This window comes from Calidris pugnax, unplaced genomic scaffold (assembly GCF_001431845.1).
Source record: "Calidris pugnax isolate Ruff unplaced genomic scaffold, ASM143184v1 scaffold68, whole genome shotgun sequence".
Lineage (NCBI taxonomy): Eukaryota > Metazoa > Chordata > Aves > Charadriiformes > Scolopacidae > Calidris > Calidris pugnax.
Window position 1 is genome coordinate 2624499 of NW_015090921.1, and position 21550 is coordinate 2646048.

Below are 21550 nucleotides of genomic sequence, written 5' to 3' on the forward strand. Positions count from 1 at the left end.
TCTGGGTGTTCCTGGTTTGGTTTTTATTATTTTTTTTTTTTAATATTTCTCTGTCCTCTGTTGTGAGAGACTTGCACAAACACGAGGAACATGACTTTAGACAAACCTGCAAGATGTGAACAAAGAACAGTAATTCAGGTCTTCAAAAGGTGTTACTTGTAACCAGGAAGACAGATGAAGTGAGGGTGTTTTGTTTGGTTTTTTTGTTTGGTTGGTTGGATTTTTTTGTGGTTTGTTGTTGTTGTTGTTGGTTTGGGTTTTTTTTCCTTCCTCCTTCAAATTCCTCCTCTGTTTTAACCCAGGAAAAGTTCTAACTGGTGACTGTGCAGATTCTAGGGATGCTGGCTGTTAAGAGAGAACACTCAGCACTGTGCCTTACTGCTTTGTGTCTTTTGCTAACAATTAATCCTTGCAAGAGCTGCTGGTTATTCAGGGGTGCTTGCCCTGTCTTTGGGACATCTGCAAATGCCTTTAAGCAGCCTGGCCCGGCCCATTTTGGGTTCACCAGCCTTTCCCACACACAACAAACATTCCACATTGTCAAATTGGTACTTTCCCATATTTGTTCTGTCACGCCAGAACTGTATCTGGCCAGGGATAGCATATTCTGTTGACAACTCACTTGATGTGAAAAGGCCAGTCCCATCACTGGGACCTTCAGGGTGTCCGTCACCACAGGAGGAGGGGTCTGAAAGTGTGCCTTTGTGACAGTAAAAACACACTGTGCACAGACACAGACACACAGAGGAAACAAGGAAAAGAGAGAGTGAGAGAGGGGGGAGACAGAAAGAGAGAGAGAGAAAGAGAGAAGGACTTCAGAGAAGAACTATAAAGAGTTGGATGAACTGAATGCTAGTGAGGAGGTTGTGGCTGCAGGAGCCACACCTGCCCGTGGAGCAGAAGGCTCAGCAGTGCCAGAAGCACATCTGGTTGGTGAAGGATCAACTGTGCTCCAATCTCAGAGAACCACTCAACGCAGGCAATATTTTAAGAGTCCAGTGAACGCTGACAGAAAGTAACTGCCAGAGATTGTTCCACAGCTAATTAGAATCGGCACCAGCCAATTAGCAAGGAGGAGGCTGAGTGGATGGCAGAAAGGGCAAGAGGGTTTTTTTGGTACGTGGGTGTTTTTGTTTTTTTTTTTTAAACATTCAAATGACACGTATTTGAGTACTCTCTCCATCGACACACACTCCAGTTCTTCAGTGATTTGGGGGATCATATCTTGGCAGGTCTCTGCTACACCCTTGGAATAAAGGGACCCAGACTAAGGTGCAATTCAAAGGCATTGATATGGAGAGAGAACACCCTCAAAGAGGAGTGATGCTCCACAAGTGGACGCTGTCTCAGAGAGGGTACTGATGCAAAAAGGGCAATCTAAACCTTGTTCAGTCCCGTACCTTCTCCCAGCCATTTTTCTACCAACAGTTTTCAGTTTTATAAAGGTTTCATTTCTGGGTATTATCCGTGGCCAGACTTCTGAATTTTGGGCTGTTCCACAACACACACAGAGGTGCTATGCAAGCCCACAGGGAGAAGGTAATGCTCTTCCCCTGTATCATGCAGGTTAGGTCTCATTTCTACTGGGAAGGAAGGCAGAGATTTGGACAATCTGCCTTCAGAACCACACATCTCCCAGTATTTTCCTACACATTACATTGTATACAGAAAGCAGGAGAAAGAAATTAGCTTTTTGGTTTTTTCTTCCCCCTTCTAATTTACTTTAGAGACCACTCTGCCAAGACAGCCTTACATTTCTAACTGTGGTAACAAAGACTGGCAGTTGCTTTATAAATAAGTGCAGAGCATGTGGCAACTATGAGCCACAGGAAAGGCAAGAACTTCATATGAATCCTCAAGGTTCATCTGGTTTCATAAAGCTTTTCCCCTCAGGGACAGCAAAGCTTCATGTCCCCTGGGGAAATGTCAACTTCCATGTATTTATATACACTATTAGTGTTAAGTAGCACTGGCAGGAGCAAGCCAGTGGAAATCTCTTGAGGAACCCTTCTGAATTTCACCCTCTTTGTGAAAAGGCAGGACACAACTCGGCTGCAAACTCCTCTCCTGAGCTGTGTATGGCACGACAAGAAAAGCTTTATTCCATCAGACTTACCATGAGCGTTGGCTGATTAGTTCGACACTTGGCACAAAAATGGTCCCTAAAAAAAGCTCATTTCTGGCTCATTCATAGGGTAGAATACATTCTGCTAAGCCAGCCATACTAATTCCTCTGAATCAGTAGACAGACCCATAGCAAATTCTCTCAGTTTGGATCAGCATTCCAATTCTACTTCCTTCTATGTTTCACATCCACAGCAAAAGAGATTTAGAGTCTTTAGATTGTCTTTAAAGTCCAGTAGAGCCATCTGCTTGGCTGGACAACAAGGCAGGACATTCTTGAGTGTTTAAAGCTATAGAAAACCAGCCAAATCTAGGCAAGTCTTCAAAATGCAGAGCTGTGGAGTCAGATATACGAAGACAGTAAAAGAAGGAAGAATTGGAGTTTCTGGTTTTTTGAAATTCAGAAGGAAACCATTATCTATTGATTTTAAAATTGAATTAGTTAAATGAATTAAAATGAAATTTGCATGGGTAGGTGGAAGCACAGAGTATTAAGTCCCTAGCTCAATATTATGACCCAGTTTGTTTGCTGATACTTATTCCTGCTGCCCCAGCTAGTTCTAGATGGCCCAACACATACAGCTTTTGTCTTTTTCCTGCTTTTCCATTCTGCAATGCAGAAAATATGGCTGTGCCATAAGCATTTTCCTGATATTTCAGTGCTTCTTTCTCAATGTCAGTCTGTTACCTCTACTTATGCTTTAATAAATCTCTTGAATTCCTCTTACTGCAGTATTGGTACATGAATGTGTAAATGCTCTGCTGTATCTTAGCCCAGCTACAGGAGTAGGTTCTTTTAATCTTTCTCAGTACTTTGGTCTTTCTAGTCCCCTAGCATTTCCTTGAAATTAGCATCTAACTAGGTTTTAGTCAGAGTGTAACGATATAAATAATGCACACGTTCAATTTTAATTAGCAGTAGGAGGCTGCCTGTTTGCACAGCAGTTGATGTAGGAGCATGCACACTACCCTAATAGTGATTGTTGTATCTAGGAGTAAAAAGAGCCTGGCATCTCTTACCTGAGATGGAGGAGAGGTGGAAAAAGACGTGGTACACACTTCTTGGGAATCTTCTACGGAGGGGTAGACTGCACCATTGTCCTCGCCAGCTCTAAAGTAGCAAGAAAAGCAAAGCTTCCTAACTGGAAATGTTCCTTAAAACAAGCAGGTGGTAAAACAGGCTGGGACAAACACTGCAGGGAGGTTGAGAGTATTTGGGAGGAGCTGAAAGGAGAATTATGAAAGGCTCATCATCTACTTGACAGAACTGAGGAAAACAGGGTATGGAAACTTTAGTTTTCCCCAGGCGCTCCTCTTCTACCCCCAAATAGAAACACTTCCCTCCATGTTTTTTAACTAAAGGTTTTGTTATACCAGCTAGTGCTACTGCCTTTGGTGTTTACAGAACCATTGTCCAACACCAGCACTGGTCCCAGTCTGAGTGCCCTCACATGCATTTTAGAGAAGACAAATCTCTCATCTACAAAGAGAAATTCAACTCTTATCTTTCCCCAGTGGGAATACCTGGAGATACATGCCTCTGGACATGCAGTTCTACAGCAGGATTAACTGTTACACTTTGAAATTCCCAAAGGCAGCCAAGGTTAACCATCCTTTGTGTCCAAACACTCCTGTAAGGAATCTGGGAAAAGACTAGGGCGTGCTGCACTCAGTCTCCTAGACACGAGGAGAAAAATGCCACCCTTCATGTGCTCAACAATGCCAATATGATTGACACTAATCTTCCAGTCTCTCTTCCCATGCAGTTGGCAGGTAGTGGAAAAGGCTCAGTATTTGGGCATAATTTGATGCCTCCACCATGGTCCTAGACTTCAACTCGGTTATTTCCTCACCTGTAATTGCAGGGATGCATGGGCGAAGAGCTGGGATAGGGACGGTCCACAAAGTGGTCAATGATAATCCCCATGATAGGAGGGGTCCTCTCAAACTGCCTGCAAGGCAACAAGCAATGGTGTTATTGGTAAGGCTGCTTTCACTCTCTACTCTCATCCCAGTTCATGGTTCCCTCACAGAAAACACTCCTGCCTCTTAATGGGACCAGAGCATCTTTACAATTCAGGCCTGCAACTCCAAGCATGCATCAACAATTTGGAGTTCTAGAGTCTGGCTCAGGGCTACCCAAGACTTAAGCATGACAGAGAGCCTTCTCCATGAAAGAGAATTTCAGCAGGAAAGCAGAAGGGAAAGATTTAGGGGCTCATAATATGAGGGATTTAATAGTACGTTATTGTAAAACAATTTCTGGGTTGATCACGTTTTCTCACCTGGTTGACATGAAAGCAAGGTTGATTCTGTAGGCACAAGACAGAGTGATGGTGCCCACTGGGGTACCCACTGTCCCAACACGGACTGTCTGGAAACCTGTAAGGTTAAGGAATGGTTATCAGTTTCACTGATTATCTATGTTCCATACTGCCCTATTCTGAGGTCACGTTATCTTATTTCTATAGTGCTTCTGTTATGCCTTGCAATCTGGACTCCAAACCCACATATAGACCTGATAAGAAAACATCAGCACCAGGTTGCCTTGCTGGTAGGCTTCATCTACAAGACTTTTGATGTTGCTTCCTGTCTTGGTCTAAAATATTGCTCTGAAGTGCTTCTTGTTCCTGAGTAGATCGTGATCTCCTTTACCAGTCCTGCCCCTTATGAACATACCTCCAGATTCTTATTTCTGTTCTGAATCACTAGAGTCAAAATGGTATTTTAACACCCTAGACTTTGTCAAAGTGCCACCATTATACCCCTCACCTTATGACATGACCCTTCACTGATAGATCCAGATACAAAACCTCAGGCTTAATTTTCCTTGTGGCACTTAGGAGTAGTAACAAAAGGCTCTCCAGTACAGAAAACAGTTCTGCTCTAGTTTGTGTATGTTGCTTAACCATACCTTCTCCCAAGCCGCTCAGTTGCACTTCACCAAAATATATCCTGCAGAAAAAGGAAAAAGAAAAGGTATTAGGTCCAGTGAGGACATAATGCTATGCATATCCCTATTCCTTATTTAATTTTATGAGTTGAAAGGTTGAATCCACTTTTCCTCTATAGAAAAAAAACCCAACAAAGTAGAGGCTAGAACGCCCATCTCAAAAAAACCCTTCCAGCTACTTCAGAGGAAGCCATATCAGCTAAAAAGGAAGAGAAAATGGCAGTGTAATCAGAAATTTCTCTAAGGTTTTTAAGTCTCTGTGGCAAGTCTAGAGTTCAGAGCAAAAATGTGAACTGATACAAACTTCACGGAAAGGTCCGAGTCAAAAAGCTGATACTTATCACACAATGTAAAAGAATAACTGTACTGTAAAGAGACCTGCTCTTAAACATATCTCAACCAGCAATGGAAGCAAAACTGAAGAAAGGGATGGGATTTCTTTTAAAGTTCTCACCTGTACAAATGATAAGAAACCTGAGATTTAGAATCACCTAAATTAGCTATGCAAACATGTCAAAGACTTTTAGAAAAGTAAAAACTAAAGACTGGAAGGTGATAACCATGAACCACGAGGCAGTCAGATCTCACAGGCTAAACAGAGTTGAACTGAGTATTTGGAAGAGTAAACTGCAAGAACTACAGGATGTGGAGCTGAGGATGCACCTTTAAAATGGAAGAGCAGGAGGGAATCTGAACCTATACTTCAAAAATATGCATTGCAGCTATGTGCAACATAGACTGGCATTTATCAAGTCCAGGCCAGACACCGAACAACTGGAGGATGCTGATGAGCAATTTAGCTGCTGCCTGCATGTAGTATTTTTGTGCTCTTCTCAACATGGTAGGCAAACAACAATACTTTACAGCCTGGGCTTAGTTTTTCTTTTGAAGGGTCAGATGGAGGGTACAGGGTGATATTCAGCCCAAAGTTCTCTTCTGTAACTGATCAGTAGTAGTTAAATCCAAATAATTTGCATTTATATCACTCCTCCCTTTTTACGACATGTGCAGCTGCACTGTGCAAGTCTAGAGTCTCTGCTGTTTGTATTTCAAACGAGGGATTTCATATTGTGCTTTACCTGTACAATATTACATATTCATGGCCTTGTTTCCTTGAGAGTCTGTAGGCTGGAGTTACCCTGGTTATAGCAAGCAAAGACTTCAGCAGTAGAGACAGCCTGTTGTATACGGTGTACGAAACCTTGATTTCTTTGTCACATCTATAGAATACAAAGGAAAAAATTAGTTGCTTGCTCTCAAGCAAGGGGGTTTGGGTTTGCTGTCTGTTCATTTTTGTTTGGTGGTTTTTGCTTTTTTAAAACAATTGGCCCAGATCTGTTTTGGTTTATGTCAGTTTTATTGCCAAAATGATATAATAAGCCCTGGTGTGGCTAACTTTTATTGACTGACCAGCTAAGAGTCCTCCTTCAATCTAGTCACCTGTTGAGGTAACTGCTGATAAATGCCATGCAGCCTTCTAGTAGATAGTAACATCTTTTCAGTATGAAAAACATTTGTAGTTACTGAGTATATAAATTCTTGTATCTGAGGAGTCATACTAATTGTAATGAAGAAGGAATAAAATTATTTATTTCTTTCCTTTGCACCAATATTAAACAGTTTGGCTGCTGCACTAGACAGAGGGGACTTCCATCTCACGTGTCCCAGGCTGCACAGCCAAATATGTGCTCATTCATCACCGTGGACTGAGCACACTTCCTTATTTCATCAGCTAAAACAAACACACACACACGAATAAAGCGTGAAGAACGCACTTACTTTTCATTCATTTCTAGACACCAAATTTCCAGCTCCATGGAGTCCCCCTGGATGACAGAAAGGACAGCAAACAAAGGCTCATTTCAGAACACAACGCTTTTCACGTGGCTCAGCAACAGCCACAGCTCTCAATGAAGATGTTTCTCCTGGCTCACACTCTCCTGTCATGCAACAGTAGAAAAAGGTGCACTGGAAGTCTCGCTGCATAACTAGATCACTTAGGGGAATACCCTTTTCCAAATGGCTAAGCTCTTCATGGTCTAAGAAACTAAATTTTCCTGTTCTGTTATTTGTGTGTTTGGCCTCAGGTACTTCCAATGAATTGTTTCTGTTGAACAATTAATTTCTTTTCATTAGCATACTACCTAACTTCATAAATTAATATATTTTCACATTGTCTTGGACTAGAGGGCAGGAGCTCCGGTAGGTACCTTAAGATTCAAGTTTAAAAAAAAAAAAAAGCATCTATTTTGACTCAGTTCTCACCTCTGAGGTTTTGAGAGAGATCTCCACGCACATAGACCGTCCAACAGCAGGCAGCTGTCCTGCCAGGGCTTTCTTTGCTTCATGAGTAACCTCTGGTATATCTTTGATTGCCAAATTGAACTGCAGAACGAGAGAGATTATTCCATTTCTTTATTTCTTTGAAAAGCTGCCTAATGGTACACTGCAGACAAACTCACAGACCCACATATAACGTACTAGGTCAGCGTCTGCTGAAATATTTATGAAACAAAAAATTCCCAGATGGACTCAGGCGTTTCACATTTGCAAACATTTCCTTGGCTGCTAATTCAAATGGTTTTCTTGATCCTGCCATAAAAATCATGTTCCTTTTCCTTCGCTTGAGTCTGATTTTTTTTTTATTTTTTTTTCACCCACAGAGAACCTTGGGTCTCTTCAATTTTAATAAAGCCCATTACTTACACAGTCCTGAACTGCAGAGCTGCAAGCTGCTGACCGAGAAGAACCCATCACCCCACCCCCAGCAGATCTTGGAACTGCACCTTGGCTGGCAGGAGCTGCTCTGAGGTATCGTTTATCTCTCCTCTCATCAGCCCTTAAGAGCCCAGAGTGACATGTTGCATGTCAACAACAACCACAAAAAAAAAAACAACCCACCACCAATGAGCAGAATTGAATACAGTAGTTAGTCTATGAATAGTTATTATAGTCTGCACAAGATTATAACAACTACATCGTGTTCTCAACACACACAAAACACACCCAATAGCCATGGAGTTGCTTTAAAAACTATGACTTTACCCAGTCAGAGCCTGTTGGGGAGGATGATGATCGGGTACAGATTTTCTCTCCAAGTCGGGCCTGGACAATTACTTGTACCGTCTGGAATAGAAAGGAAAAAATAAAACATTCATGTTTTGAGCTCAGCTGGGCCCTCAGTTCAGAGCCTGAGCTAGACAAATTCCAAGTGAAAAAAAAAAATGAAAGGCTAATCTTCAGGTGTAATCAACTTCAAGTATTACATATAACAGGTAAAGCTATTTCAGACAGAAAATAATTTTAAGCTGACCTTTCTCGGTAATGACACGAAGTGACTAAGTCAATTTTGTGAGCAGGAGTTGCAGAGATTTTGGGAATACTTAAGCAAAACTTACAACTATATCCTGAGACTGGACACACAAACGTGAGTCAAGTGCATCTGTACTTTTATAACGTAGTCATTGTCAGAGTAGCTACTTGCATCTATGTAGCAAGTGAGGCCAAATTTTATAATTACCTATCAACATAATTCAAAAGAACATTCTTCTGTTCCTGCTTTCAGATGCAATGCAAAAATTTAGATAGGCTGGAAAGAGAGAGTGGAGTCCAACAGAAGATACTACCCAACAGCTGGATGTGTTGGTAAGAGCCCAAATCTGACTGAGGTGTGAAGTGCCTCTAAACAGATTCTACAGCAGGATTTGAAGGTTAAAAAAAAAAAAGGGGAAAAGATGTTTTTCTAGTTATTCTCAGGAATCTCCCAGATTTGCCATCAGGTTTTCTTGGTCTTTAGCAAAAACAAACAAAAGAACCCCAACCCTGTTTCTCTAGACAGAGCAGATATGGCTAAAAAAAAAGGGGGAAAAGATGTTTTTCTAGTTATTCTCAGGAATCTCCCAGATTTGCCATCAGTTTTTCTTGGTCTTTAGCAAAAACAAACAAAAGAACCCCAACCCTGTTTCTCTAGACAGAGCAGATATGGCTTTTCTTAAATAGGAATTTGCCCAAAGTAGAAAAAGTTACCTTTAAAGCAAAAAATTTGATGAACTTGTCCAGGTCCTTCCTGTCCTGGGAACTGAGATCAGTGTCCATTGCATATGGCAATCTGAAATACAGCACAGGCATGGGAATGAAGCCTTCCTTCAGCTTTCCTTTGGATTTCAAGATTTCAAAATATTTTGCCATTAGAGGTACCTCGAGAGAAATGAGAAGCACCAAAGGCTGCTGCCTGTCAAAATTCTAACATGCTAACAGCTTTTTGGGGTAAGGTATAAACAGGCATGAATAGTTTATCTGGTCAGTGCAAAAGATACTAGAAAAGAAACAACCAAGGGGTCTCAAAATTAAAACTGGGTAGAAGTCCTTCAATTTTGCTAGCTTAATTAAAAAAAAACAAAAACAAGAAAATGCCAAAAAACTCCAAAACACCCCGTGGATGTCACCCACACTGACTGGATTCTATACCAAGTTATCCATCAGACATGGCATTCTCTGCTTCAAAAATAACAAATATTTGGTTATCAGGACTGGTCAAAACCAAGCCAAATTGTCTTCTTGAGTCTGAAATTCTAAAAACAGTATTTCCAGTGGTATTTCAGCAGATACTGAAATCTAGGTAATAAACCATTGCTGGAACGGGCTGCGCTGCTTCTTTACTTCCAACAAATAGTACTTGCAGTAAACTTAAACTTGTACAGCATCGAATTTACCTGCAAGCAACTGAAATGATAGATTTTTGCCAAGGGATAGACCAAATTCCTCTGTTTGCTTCTCTTGAAAGCTCTGCCAACAAATACTTAGCTCCCACATTGGCTCTCCCTTGTTTTTCTAACGTAGGATTGTTTCTAGCAGTACAATCAACTCGTCACGTGCCCCGGGATAAATCACGATTTCTCTGTCTCCCAGTTTCTTCACGTGTAACTTAATAATCATATAGAGACCACGGGGAGGAATGCCTTAATCAGCAGCATTAATTGTACTTTTTTTTTTTTTTTTTTTTGCTCCTAAGTCTTCAAAGTGCAAATTTGCTTTTAATTCCTGTTGCTGTTTTTGCTTTCAGACAGCCCATTGGCCTGAAGCAGCTCGTCAAACACCGCATATTTACGGAACACGCTGCTCCTCAGGGAAAGGCTGGCAGCCTAAGGTCAGTGAGCAGGAGCAGGAGCAGCTGCTGTGCACGAGATCACTCTCCTCACCCTTCCATCTGTAAGCAAAGACTCAACTTGCAGCCAGGTACGTGGTTTATACAGACTAAAGTGTAGCAGGACAAAGGGGCTACCAGCCCTGATCACACAGAAAATAGCGTATCATCTTTAACAACCACACATATCCCAAACTTGTATTTAAAATATCTCACTTAATGTGCTTATCATTTAAAATATCTCACTTAAATGCTGATTCGAAGTAATGTTTTTAGGAGCATCACCCAAGAGGGCTGCTAGATAAGAGTACTGTGATTTATACAGCATTTTATAGAGAAGAGTGCTGCGTTCTGAATGACTCCAGAAAAAGAAAGCTGGACATCTATATGGTTGAAAGTTCCTAGGTTACATTCACACTGCCTCTCCTAGGGCTGTACTGGTCTCATTACACATTTTAATTGAGTTTGAGAACTAACAACACAAGCGATGCAACGTTAGCTGCGTTAACAAATTATCCTTTGGATATTTTAACCTCCTCATCAAAAGTATTATACTTACTTTCACTGCCTTTACCTCCACTAGAGAGAGAATACAGATCTTTTCTACTGTGGAAGGGATGCAAAAGGAAGTCAGCACTTAAAAGCACTAGATGTTTAATTGATGCAGCACTCTAACTTTAAAAAAAAAAAAAAAGGCTTTTGGTATAGACACTACCCACTACAAAAAAATAGGTGAGAATGACCTGTTATTATTCTTTTGACTTAAGTAGAACATTTTAAGGGTTGAGGGGGTCCAAGATCTACAAAAAAAACCCTGATATGGGCAATAAAGAATTCTGGAATTGATTATTCTGGAAAAGAATTCTGCTATTAATTATTGCAGTTTGGGAACTAGTGAAAGGTGTTAGGGTCACTGGTCTGTTTGGAAAGGAAACAAGGCAGATCATCAGCATGGTTCTCTGTGCAGTACAGGAATCAGTTTTAATGACTACAGACCCAAATATCTCTGGAGAGGAGAGAAACAGCCACCAGAGCCACATCTTAGGTTCAGGGCTCAAAGAATGAGAGCCTCACTGTTCTGCCCTGCTGCAGCAGAGCTGGGATTCTTCCTGCAAGATCTCAAACTATCTGTAACATTCATGAGACTTCTGGAGATTCATACTTTCTTTTATCTCTCAAGCTCCAAAATGCCTGCAACAGTTGACCTGCCAGAGCCTAAAGTAGAGCAGAAAGTATCGGGCAAGCTTTCCTGTCAGGAATCTGTAATTTCAGGGGGAATCTGGGGCCTTGGAACTCGGCTCCTGATGTATCAGAGGACTGTCATCTGATGACCACCATCTCATTTTTGCAGGAGGAGCTGTGGTGATTGCCTGAGATCTGCTAAGGCTTAGGAACAGCGTTCACCTTTAGAATCACTCTTGGTAAGAGTCAAGACGGGCCTAGAATTACAGCAAATTTACAAAAATGCCTCGGTAGCCTCAGGTTAGCTGCCACCAGCTGACCTGAACAGGAAGGAAAGTCTTTAAACATAGTTCCACCAAACTCATTCAACTTCTCAGGTTCCTGTAGGTTGCAATGCCAGCACGGCTCCTTGTTGAGTGCCGGTATCCAGGCATACGCTTAGCTCAAGGAAGGCACTTTCTAATTTTGCACTGAGTAACAACTAGAAGGAAATAACCTTTGGTGTAGCTTAGAAACCTAGGGATGACTGATTCCCCCTCAATCAAGTAATCCCTTAAGTAAACTGATACCGCAGGGCTTTAGCCTTACACATAGGCTGTTCACAGGTAAAAACAAGCATCCTGGCCACACGGCTTTTCGCTTTGTCTCCCTCTCCCTGCAACATCCATTTTCATACTAATGCCTTTATTTATATGTCTTTGTCTCCACTTTCCTCCGAGCAGAAACGTCAGAGACAGACATTCAAGGAGAACTGTCACACGTGGGTGGCTCTTTTTTGACTAGAGCCTTATATTCTTTCTCACAAGGTTACGAGGCAGAGAAGAACACCGGGCTTATCCAACAGTTTAATATCTAAGCGTTAACATTGTGCCTTACAAACTCTCCTGGTATTTAAACCTCTCCTTCTCCAAGGAGAAGGACACATCAGCGTAAGCTGACGACACCCTATTTGCATGATGCAAGGAACTGCAAGAGCCCTCCCCTTTGTGCCTTGCTACAGCCCAGGGAAACTACAGCTCCAGCCCCACTGCCTGCCCAATACCTGTAACCTGGGCACACCACCGGTGCACAGTGACACCTGGGAACAGTCAGTTACACTAAGAAAAACACACACTAAGAAAGCATATACAGGCTGCTCCCACCACTCCTTCCTCTGAGATCTCACTCCGAGCCATGGCTGCTACAACTTCAAGTCACTGTGCTTTCCTTTCAAGCAGGTATTTGCCAACGCAAAGCGATTACTCATGGTTCCTACCCCAGAGTGAAATTAAAGAGAAGAGGGAAGAACCAAGCAAGGCTGTCGCTCTAAAGAGAGGGCTGTGAGCACCTCTCATCCCACTTGTACCTTCCCAGTTACCCCACTGCTCCCCCCAGACTGGGCTCCTTGTCCCCACCACTCTATCAGAACTTCTTGGCAAATACAGGACCCAAATCCAACCTCCGAGGACGTCCCACGTGAAGCTCCAGAAAAGTCTTCACTGAATCATGCAGCAGGTAAACAAGCAGCGCGTGGAAGTTTTTGAAGCTTTTAATAGAGTGCCTTTGATAAATGGGCTTGACTTCCAAGAAAGCTTTCCTAGAACGACCAAGAAGCTCCACTGCAAGCAGGTATTTTGAGCACATTAATAAGCAACTATAAAAAGATCTCCACAAAGACGGCACTCTGAAGGCTGGGCCTACAAGTCAAACCCCGGTATCCTACAATTACTTAAAATTAATCTCCATTTTGCCTTCTTAGTAGGTTAGTCAGAAACCTGGTGAGAGGGAGGGAACAGTTCTAAATTTGAAAGTGTGCTGCTCTCCTTCTTCAAAGTTTAGGGATTTTTTAAGAGAAGACTAGAGTAGATTTTAGCAGAAAAACTGTTTCGCATAATATAAATATTCTGATGAAATCAAAGGCTCTCTCAATCATCAGAATCAAAGTAGCTCAATATATGGTTAAGTTCTGACTGATAAAGAGGCAATTCTTCCCACTAATCTGGAAATATATTTACTTCATAACCGATAAATGACTTCCCAGCTTAGGAGAGATCTTATAAAAGCCAGCACTGCCAGCTCCACTGGCTTAAAACCAAAATTAAGTAATTCCTGTTGACCGGCAGTTACATTCTGTACTCCCCTGAGCTCTATAAATGGTGTCAGTTCAAAGGTCCCTCCTCTCATTTTGTTTGTCAGCCCACAGCACGCAGACTACACCAGAGCCTGCTCCCACGTACCCTGTACTACAACCAGCAATCCCATCACCGGGGCTCAACGTCTGGGGGAATACGTGCTCAGGAAAGTTGAGATGATCCAACACCATTTAAGCAAAACCAGGTGATCCTGTACGATCCTTCCAGACACCTAAACACAGCCTGGCTCACCCGAATGACTTATTTCTTGCCACAAGGAGGATTCTACCAGGTCAGGCCACTCCCGCGATAATTTGGAGATGCTCTAAACTTCATTTGCGTAGCCAAGTAATTTTCAGCCAAGGCAGTAATTTACCATGTTTTTTTCCCCCCTTGCGATGTGTCTAGTCATGCCACTTTTGAGATTTTTAAGTAGGCAGTTTGTAGGTTTAGTCCAAAGCGTCCCTTTTCTACCTGTTCTGGGTAGAAAGACCAGGTGGTGTGGCCAGTCTACTGGCTGGGAAGGTGTCTCTGCTCCCACCGAATCGAGGGGGAACATCTCTGGTGGGTTCCTGAGGTAGAACTCTAGGCCATGAGTTGTAAACCACCCCCTGATCTTTCCTGACAAGACGCCAAATTCATGGGCTACGGGGAGACGATACGATGGGAGTTCTGATGGTTCAGAACAGTCTTCCAGGGATTTTGATTTCATTAAAAAGCCACCACCTCGAGAGGTTCTGCTGGGCCGCAACCTTCTTCCCTTCCCCCCGACGACACCAGCTGCCCCGAAAACTCCTGTCAGGGCAGGGGAGCCAAACTGAAGCGGAGACACCAACCCCCAGCCCAGGGCTTCGGGACCCACGTCCCGATTCCCGCACACCCCTCCCCACCGAAGGCCTCCCCGGTGCTCCTTCCCCGGCCCCGGGACCCCCCGGCCCGGCCCCGGTACCTGCGCGGGGGCGGCAGAGCTGGCGGCGCGGCGGCTCATCCCGCGCCGAGGCCCGCTTGCCCGAGGGGGGGCCCGCCGCCCCGCTCCCCCGCCGTCTCCTCAGCGCCCCGACCGAGGAGGTCCCCAAGGCCCCGCTCTTCAAGCTCCAGGGGCCCCGCGGCCGCCTTGGGGCTCCGGCCAGCGCCCCTCCGCCTCCTCCTCTTCCTCCTCCCTCCCGGTCTCGCTGCCGGCTGGGCCGCGGCTGTCAGCGCCTGTGGGGACGCGGGGGTGGCGGGAGGGGGGGTGGTGTCTGGCTGCCCGCTGTCCTCAGAGCCGCGGCCTGCTCGGTACCGCCGCCGCCATCGCCGCCGCTGTTTGTTTTCATCCGCTGCGGGCGGAGGGAGGGAAGGAGGTGCCTGGGTGTCTGCGTGTCCGCGGCGGCACTTTCCACACGGAGCCGCCGCCGTCCCTCCGCGCCCACCCGCAGAGAAGGGAGCCGAGGCCGGGATTAAGAGGGGTACCCCCTCTTTTCCCTTCTCCGCCCTCGCCCGCCGGGACCCCCCCCTTTTCTCCCCCCGCCAATTCTGTGGCGAATCTGCCGCGGCGGCGCGGCGGTAACGGGCGGCGCGGGCTCCTCGGGCCGGTAGGGCCGGGTGGGCGGCTGGAGGGGGCCCAGGGCCGGTGGCGGGGGTGGCCCCGCCGCCCCTCAGCGCGCAGTGACGGAGGGAGGGTGTGTGTGTGTGTGTCCCGAATCGCCCACCGGCAACGGGGTGAGGAGGAGGAGGAAGAGGGGGGCGACCGGCGGTTGGTGTCTCCCTCTGCCCTCCCGGGGTCGGAGGTAGCCGGGTGAGCGGGGAAGGGTCCCCAAGCCCCGGGAAGCCGGGTGCTGCGGGGGACACCGGCCCCAGGGAGTAAATTCCTGTCAGGGCCGGCGGGGCCCCCCCGCTTTGGGCCTGGCAGGGTTGTGGGGGGGGTTGCCCAGGGAAGTTGTGGGTGCCCCATCCCTGGAGGGGTTCAAGGCCAGGCTGGATGGGGCTTGGAGCAACCTGGTCTGGTGGGAGGTGTCCCTGCCCAGGGCAGGGGGGTGGAACTGGATGGTCTTTGAGGTCCCTTCCAACCCAAACCATTCTGTGATTGTCAGCTCCACAGTGAGCCCCCCCACCCCCCCAAAATGCTTCGACCCCCTGCGTGTAAAAAAAGATATAAAGGAGTAAAAGGATTTGTTGCATAACCCGAGCGGTGATGGAGTCTGAAAGGCTGAGGGGGTAAAACCCACCCTGAGTCTCCTTCCCCTTGGCTTCGTGCAGGTGGAGGCTGCGGGGAAGCCCCAGGGGAGCCCCCGGCTGTTGGCCATGGCCGTACCTATTGCCGTTCTTGACTGCGACCTCCTGCTCTACGGCCGCGGACACAGGACTTTGGATCGCTTCAAGCTGGAGGATGTCACGGACGAGTATCTAGTGTCCACCTACGGCTTTCCCCGACAATTCATTTACTACCTGGTGGATCTTCTAGGAGCCAGTCTCTCTCGCCCTACACAGCGGTCCAGGGCCATCAGTCCGGAGACGCAGATCCTTGCTGCACTGGGTTTCTACACCTCCGGCTCCTTCCAGACTCGCATGGGGGATGCCATTGGCATTAGTCAAGCCTCCATGAGCCGCTGCGTGGCCAACGTGACCGAGGCGTTGGTGGAAAGAGCCTCGCAGTTTATTCGCTTTCCTGAGGATGAAGCTATGGTTCAGAGCCTGAAGGATGACTTTTATGGGCTGGCAGGCATGCCGGGAGTGCTGGGGGTGGTCGACTGCACCCACGTGGCAATCAAAGCGCCAAATGCCGAGGACCTGTCCTACGTGAACCGAAAGGGTCTCCATTCTCTGAACTGCCTGATGGTGTGTGATGCCAGAGGAGTCCTCCTGAGTGCAGAAACGCACTGGCCGGGCAGCCTGCCCGACTGCACAGTTCTGCAGCAGGCTGCCCTTACAAGCCAGTTTGAAAATGAGCTACATAAAGATGGCTGGCTACTTGGTAAGTCCATTTTTCATCGTCATTTTTGGCAGACAGCCTCTTAAACGTTGGCTCCTCTTTGAGTCTAGAGCCTCCGAGCCCAAGTCACACCTCTACTGCTGGTGGCTTTCCTGCAAATTCCTGGATATTTGTGATTCAGTTTGGACGATCCTTGTCTTAGAAGTCTAGGACAAGAACTTCCAATCTGTGTTTTATGCCATCTGATTATTCTATGTATGAATTTAAATTCATTCTGTTAGGACCTTGTTTTCAGTATCCTACGATCGGAGTAGGAATCCTACGATTCAGCCTTTCTAAGCTGAATTGTGCAATTTTGAATTCTGTGTAGGGTTCCAGTCCAGCTGTCTTTCATTATGGTATGTAGCAAATGAATTCTCTTAAAACTCTCTGGTGTTCTTCCAGGAACACCATGTTTGTCACGTTTGTAAACCTGAGCTATACGTGTTTTCTCGTGCCTTCTGTTTTAACCATGGAAATAAGGTATTCTCTATCTGCCGTGCCAGAAGACCAAGGGTGAGGAACTGCAGTCTGTGACTAACTGTAGGTACGTAACCTGTCCTCCTCCTCTTCCCTGCTAACAGTATCTGCCATGCCAGAAGACCAAGGGTGAGGAACTGCAATCTGTGACTAACTGTAGGTACGTTAACCTGTCCTCCTCCTCTTCCCTGCTAACAGGTGACAGCTCCTTCTTCCTCCGCACGTGGTTGATGACCCCTCTGCATATCCCGGAGACACCCGCAGAGTACCGTTACAACATGGCCCATTCTGCCACTCACAATGTCATCGAGCGGACGTTCAGAACCATCCGGTCGCGTTTCCGCTGCCTGGATGGCTCCAAAGGCACCCTGCAGTATTCTCCAGAGAAATCCAGCCACATCATTCTGGCCTGCTGCGTGCTTCACAACATCTCCCTGGAACACGGGCTGGATGTGTGGTCTTCGCCGGCCACAGGACACATGGAACAACCAGAAGAAGAGTACGAGCAAATGGAATCAATGGACTCGGAAGCCTGTCGTATTCGTCAGGAGCTTTTACTTACACATTTTAGCTAACGTTGTGACAGAGAGAAGGCTTCTAACGGTTCATCTGGGAAGATATGCAGAGCAAATATGCCCCTTCCTTCTTCTTTGAGCCTGTAAAGACTAAGCAGATGTTAAGACAAGGAGAAATTTTACTCTTTTCATTCCAGGCGGCATTCTGAACTTCTCTCGGTCTCTCCGGAGATGCAATTTAATTGCTAAATTTTTACTGTTGTAATGCTTAGAAACTCCCCTTTCACCTGAGTTAGAGAACAAGGACTCGTGAGATCAGTGGAGAAACTTGGGAAATCGTCTTTGATAGCGATGAAAAACGTGTAAGCCTTGCGCTGTTTTGCAAAGCAACAATTCTGTGCCACTTTGTAACCCCCGGTACTTGTGATGGGTTTTTAAACAGCATTTCACACAGATTAAACTTCCACGTGGGCTCGGGGCCGCCCTGAATTCACGAGCAGCAAAGCAAACATCTTCTCTTTGTGTTTGCAGGTACAAATTCTTGCTAAATGCGATTTTGTGCGTCTCTCAAAACCCAGTGATTCCTCTGAAAGCTGACAGCTGTGTTCTGGGAGGGCTCTGCCTTTTTTGCTGGGTACACACTAGTGCTTGCGGGTACCCAGGAGGTCTAGGAGGGTTGAATGTTTCTTCTTTCCCAAACAGACCGGAGAAGATCCTAACCTACGGTTGGGTCAGCTACTTAATCAGGAAATGGGCTAATGAATCTAAGTCTAGTTCTGTCGAGAGGTGTCTGCCACAGCAGAAAACTACTGCACATGTTGGCTGCTGTGAAAGAAATGCCAAGGACTGGCTGGGTCATAAAAATGGAACCAATTGCAAAAGTTCTCCGTTTAGATCAGAGCTGAGGTACAGACAGAAAGGCTGCTCTGCCTCTTCAGTGGAAAAAAGTCAACTGACGCCTGCAGTTGTTGCTGGCACAAAACCGGGAAGTTTCCTGGCAATGTCCTCGTTCCAAAAGATGCAAGTGTTTCCAAGGATCTCTTGACAGCAGTCCTAGAAAATTTTCTTAGATTTCATTGTTTGCTGGGCAGTAAATGAAACAAAAGTGGTAGGGGATGTAGAGTGCTGGAAAAACGTGGCTGCTTGAGGTAGCAGCGCAACCATAGAATCATAGAATAATGGTTAGAGTTGGAAGGACTTTAAAGATCATCAAGTTCCAACCCCCCTGCCATGGGCAGGGACACCTCCCACCAGACCAGGTTGCTCCAAGCCCCATCCAGCCTGGTCTTGAACCCCTCCAGGGATGGGGCAGCCACAGCTTCTCTGGGCAACCTGTTCCAGTGCCTCACCACCCTCTCAGGAAAGAATTTCTTCCTGAGATCTCATCTAAATCTCCCCTCTTCCAATTAAAAACCATTACCCCTTGTCCTGTCACTACACTTCCTGACAAAGAGTCCCTCCCCAGCTCTCCTGTAGCCCCTTCAGATATTGGAAGGCTGCCATAAGGTCTCCGTGGAGCCTTCTCTTCTCCAGGCTGAAGAACCCCAGCTTTCTCAGCCTGTCTTCATAGGAGAGGTGCTCCAGCCCCTCTGATCATCTTCCACTGGACCTGTTCCAACAGGTCCATTTCCTTCCTGTGTTGAGGACTCCAAAGCTGGACACAGTGCTCCAGGTGGAGTCTCACGAGTACAGGTCTCACGAACCATCTGTCACCACAAGGTCTGTCTGTCCTTGTAGAGGAAAGGAACAGGTCTCACAAACCATCTGTCACTGCAAGGTCTGTCTGTCCTTGTAGAGGAAAGGAGCCTGGATTGTGCCCCAGGTTTGAGGAGCAGGGAAGTATGGGACACCTTCCTAAGTGTAGGATGGGGATGTGGGATTAGATACAGATATATTAGATGCACAGGGTTGGCATGGCATAAGCACCTCCTGCTGTATAGAAAGCCAAGCATGCTTTGTGACATGTGGGCAAGATGTTCTCACAAAGCCTTGGTGAGAACTGTAAAATATTATGTACAGCAATCTGAGATGTAACGTTGTTTCTTGGACGCCTCTTCCCGTGAGGTACCGTGTGAGAACTGCTGTTGCTCACTGTGGCAAACTGGGAAGAATCATACAAGCATTATTATTTTTTTTTTTTTTTTTAAAAAAAAGCATTTTTAAGGTAGGAGTTGCTGCCATCCGTGGTGCCTGGTGGCTCATAATCCTATCTGGTGGGTCTGTGCTAAAAATACTGATCTTTAGACCCAAACTCCAGCAGACACGGGGGGAGCCATGCGGGTCAGATGGGATGTGGAAAACAACTTCACGGAATAAGGAGCTGGAGTTTCTCAATTTGGGTTATGAATGGCTCTTCCCGGCACGTGCCCAGACCGGGCTGAACTCAAAACTGGGGAGGCTTTTCCCAGAACACGTTGGTTGCCCAGTTTTGTCTTCCTTCAGCCACTCTCCCTTCTCGGTGGAGTTGTACCTTCAAAACTGACCTCACCACTTGTCAGTTTGGGTAACAACTCCAAGGTTCCCGGGCGACCTGCTCTGGGTGGACTTGCTTTGGCAGGGGATCTTGGACTCGATGACCTCCAGAGGTCCCTTCCAACCCCTGATCATTCTGTGATTCATCCAGAATTTCCTCTTTCCCCTCGGGTTTAGACAATATTTAAGCTTGGCAGCTCGAGGTCCGTGGTTCTTCTTCGCTGTCCCCTTCCTCTGTCCTTTGTCTCCTCTCCCAAAGGACTTCCAGCTTTGCCCCTTGCTTTGAAAAGCCCACCCTGACCCTGTAATGTCCTCTAAACCTCTGACATCTCTTGGGGGGTGGCGGTTTCCACCACTTGACACAATTCCTTGTAAAAATCTGCCTTGTGGATTCAAATCCCCCTCCCCCGGCTCTCACACCCCGCACCCCACACCCCCCATACAGCTGGGGGCAGGAAGACAGAATCACAGAATCTTCTAGGTTGGAAGGGACCTTAAAGATCATCTTATCCAACCGTCAACCTGACTGACAAAAATAGACACCCACACAACAAACAAGGAGCATCATCACTAAACCATACCTCCCAGCACTACATCAACCTGTCTTTTGAACCCCTCCAGGGATGGGGCCTCAACCTCCTCCCTGGGCAGCCCATTCCAATGCCTGATAACCCTTTCAGTGAAAAAATTTTTCCTAATATCCAGCCTGAACCTCCCCTGGCGCAACTTGAGGCCATTTCCTCTTGTCCTGTCGCCTGTGACTTGAGAAAAGAGACCGACCCCCACCTCTCTACACCCTCCTTTCAGGGAGTTGTAGAGAGCACTAAGGTCTCCCCTCAGCCTCCTCTTCTCCAGGCTGAACACCCCCAGCTCTCTCAGCCTCTCCTCACAAGACTTGTGCTCCAGACCCCTCACCATCTTTGTTGCCCTTCTCTGGACCCGCTCCAGCACCTCAATAGCAGTCTCCCTCGGCCACTCGCTCCTCTTGTGTCTTCATCCTGGAAATTAATTTATCGCAATAAATATTAACACACACACGCACACACACACACACACGCCGCCCTCTGGGCTCGACTCGTCTCGCCTGCCCGGGGTAGCGCCGCCGCGGTTGGAAGAGCTCTTCGCTCGGCTAGCACGGCCTGGCGGGCGTTCGAGCTTCGGCTGCTCGGGCCTTGGTTACCGCTCTCGGCGCCGCTCTTCGGGTCCGGCTCGGCGCTCGGCTGGCTCGCCTGGCCGGAGCTCGGAGCGGCGGCGGCGACGACCCGAGCACTGGCGGCCGCTCCTTCCGGGCCCGGCCCCGGCCCTGGCCCCGGCTCCGCTCCGCCCGCCCGGCACCGGCCCTTCCGCACCAGGTAGGCTCCGGGCCTACGCTCTCAGCCCCGGCTGTAGGCCAGGACCGCCTCGCCTCTCACCCGAGCGGGCGCGGCCGTCCCCTCCCCGCAGCCGGTGGAGGGCGAAACCCGCCGGTGCCCGGGAGGGGAGAGGGGAGGCCTCCGAGGAAGGCGACTCGGAGCTCCAGGAGGTGCAGCGGCCGCCCGCCCCGCCCCAGCGCTCCCCAAAGCCGGGCTCGGGTGCCGCGGGGTTCCCTCTCTCCGTACCCCCCCCCCCCCCCCCCCCCCCCCC

The 21550-nt window shown here is 47.0% G+C and overlaps 3 protein-coding genes across 8 annotated transcripts in view; 2 read left to right on the plus strand and 1 right to left on the minus strand.

Moving 5' to 3' along the window:
* ATG13 (autophagy related 13) overlaps window positions 1-14824 on the minus strand; it is a 35495-nt gene extending 20671 nt beyond the window's left edge. Inside the window, exons 1-10 of one of the 2 annotated variants that reach the window (XM_014950280.1) lie at window positions 14463-14823; window positions 9104-9185; window positions 8123-8203; window positions 7343-7462; window positions 6857-6903; window positions 6157-6297; window positions 5039-5079; window positions 4410-4506; window positions 3978-4076; window positions 3145-3235 (exon numbers count right to left, since the gene is read on the minus strand). In XM_014950280.1, coding sequence (XP_014805766.1) covers window positions 3145-3235; window positions 3978-4076; window positions 4410-4506; window positions 5039-5079; window positions 6157-6297; window positions 6857-6903; window positions 7343-7462; window positions 8123-8203; window positions 9104-9172 — 786 coding nt within the window. In that variant the 5' untranslated portion in view covers window positions 9173-9185; window positions 14463-14823. Of the gene's footprint in view, window positions 1-3144; window positions 3236-3977; window positions 4077-4409; window positions 4507-5038; window positions 5080-6156; window positions 6298-6856; window positions 6904-7342; window positions 7463-8122; window positions 8204-9103; window positions 9186-14462 lie in introns of both variants that reach the window. The other variant, XM_014950282.1, reaches the window with a different exon arrangement.
* HARBI1 (harbinger transposase derived 1) lies at window positions 10269-17907 on the plus strand. Of its 4 annotated transcripts, XM_014950286.1 has the most exons (6): window positions 10269-10312; window positions 11572-11641; window positions 12620-12896; window positions 13578-13805; window positions 15749-16463; window positions 17139-17907. In XM_014950286.1, exons 4-6 carry the CDS (start codon window positions 13770-13772, stop codon window positions 17513-17515), a joined length of 1128 nt encoding a protein of 375 aa, XP_014805772.1. In that variant the 5' UTR covers window positions 10269-10312; window positions 11572-11641; window positions 12620-12896; window positions 13578-13769; the 3' UTR covers window positions 17516-17907. The 4 variants fall into 4 exon arrangements, with proteins under 4 accessions (XP_014805772.1, XP_014805775.1, XP_014805774.1 ...); XM_014950289.1 differs by lacking the exons at window positions 10269-10312; window positions 11572-11641; window positions 12620-12896; window positions 13578-13805 and adding an exon at window positions 14824-14958; XM_014950288.1 differs by lacking the exons at window positions 10269-10312; window positions 11572-11641; window positions 12620-12896; window positions 13578-13805 and adding an exon at window positions 15040-15084.
* Window positions 17908-21131: 3224 nt separating this feature from the next.
* AMBRA1 (autophagy/beclin-1 regulator 1) overlaps window positions 21132-21550 on the plus strand; it is a 154981-nt gene continuing 154562 nt past the window's right edge. Inside the window, exon 1 of one of the 2 annotated variants that reach the window (XM_014950364.1) lies at window positions 21132-21279. The gene's annotated coding sequence lies outside the window, so the exon portion shown is untranslated. The remainder of the gene's footprint in view (window positions 21280-21550) is intronic. The other variant, XM_014950367.1, reaches the window with a different exon arrangement.

Excerpts from the sequence above, each read along its gene's own strand:
- HARBI1 (XM_014950286.1), top strand. The coding sequence starts at position 13,770 with ATGACTTATTTCTTGCCACAAGGAGGATTCTACCAG. Across the intron at positions 13,806-15,748 it reads CACAAGGAGGATTCTACCAG|GTGGAGGCTGCGGGGAAGCC; the intron begins GTCAGGCCACTC and ends GGCTTCGTGCAG. Across the intron at positions 16,464-17,138 it reads TAAAGATGGCTGGCTACTTG|GTGACAGCTCCTTCTTCCTC; the intron begins GTAAGTCCATTT and ends CCCTGCTAACAG.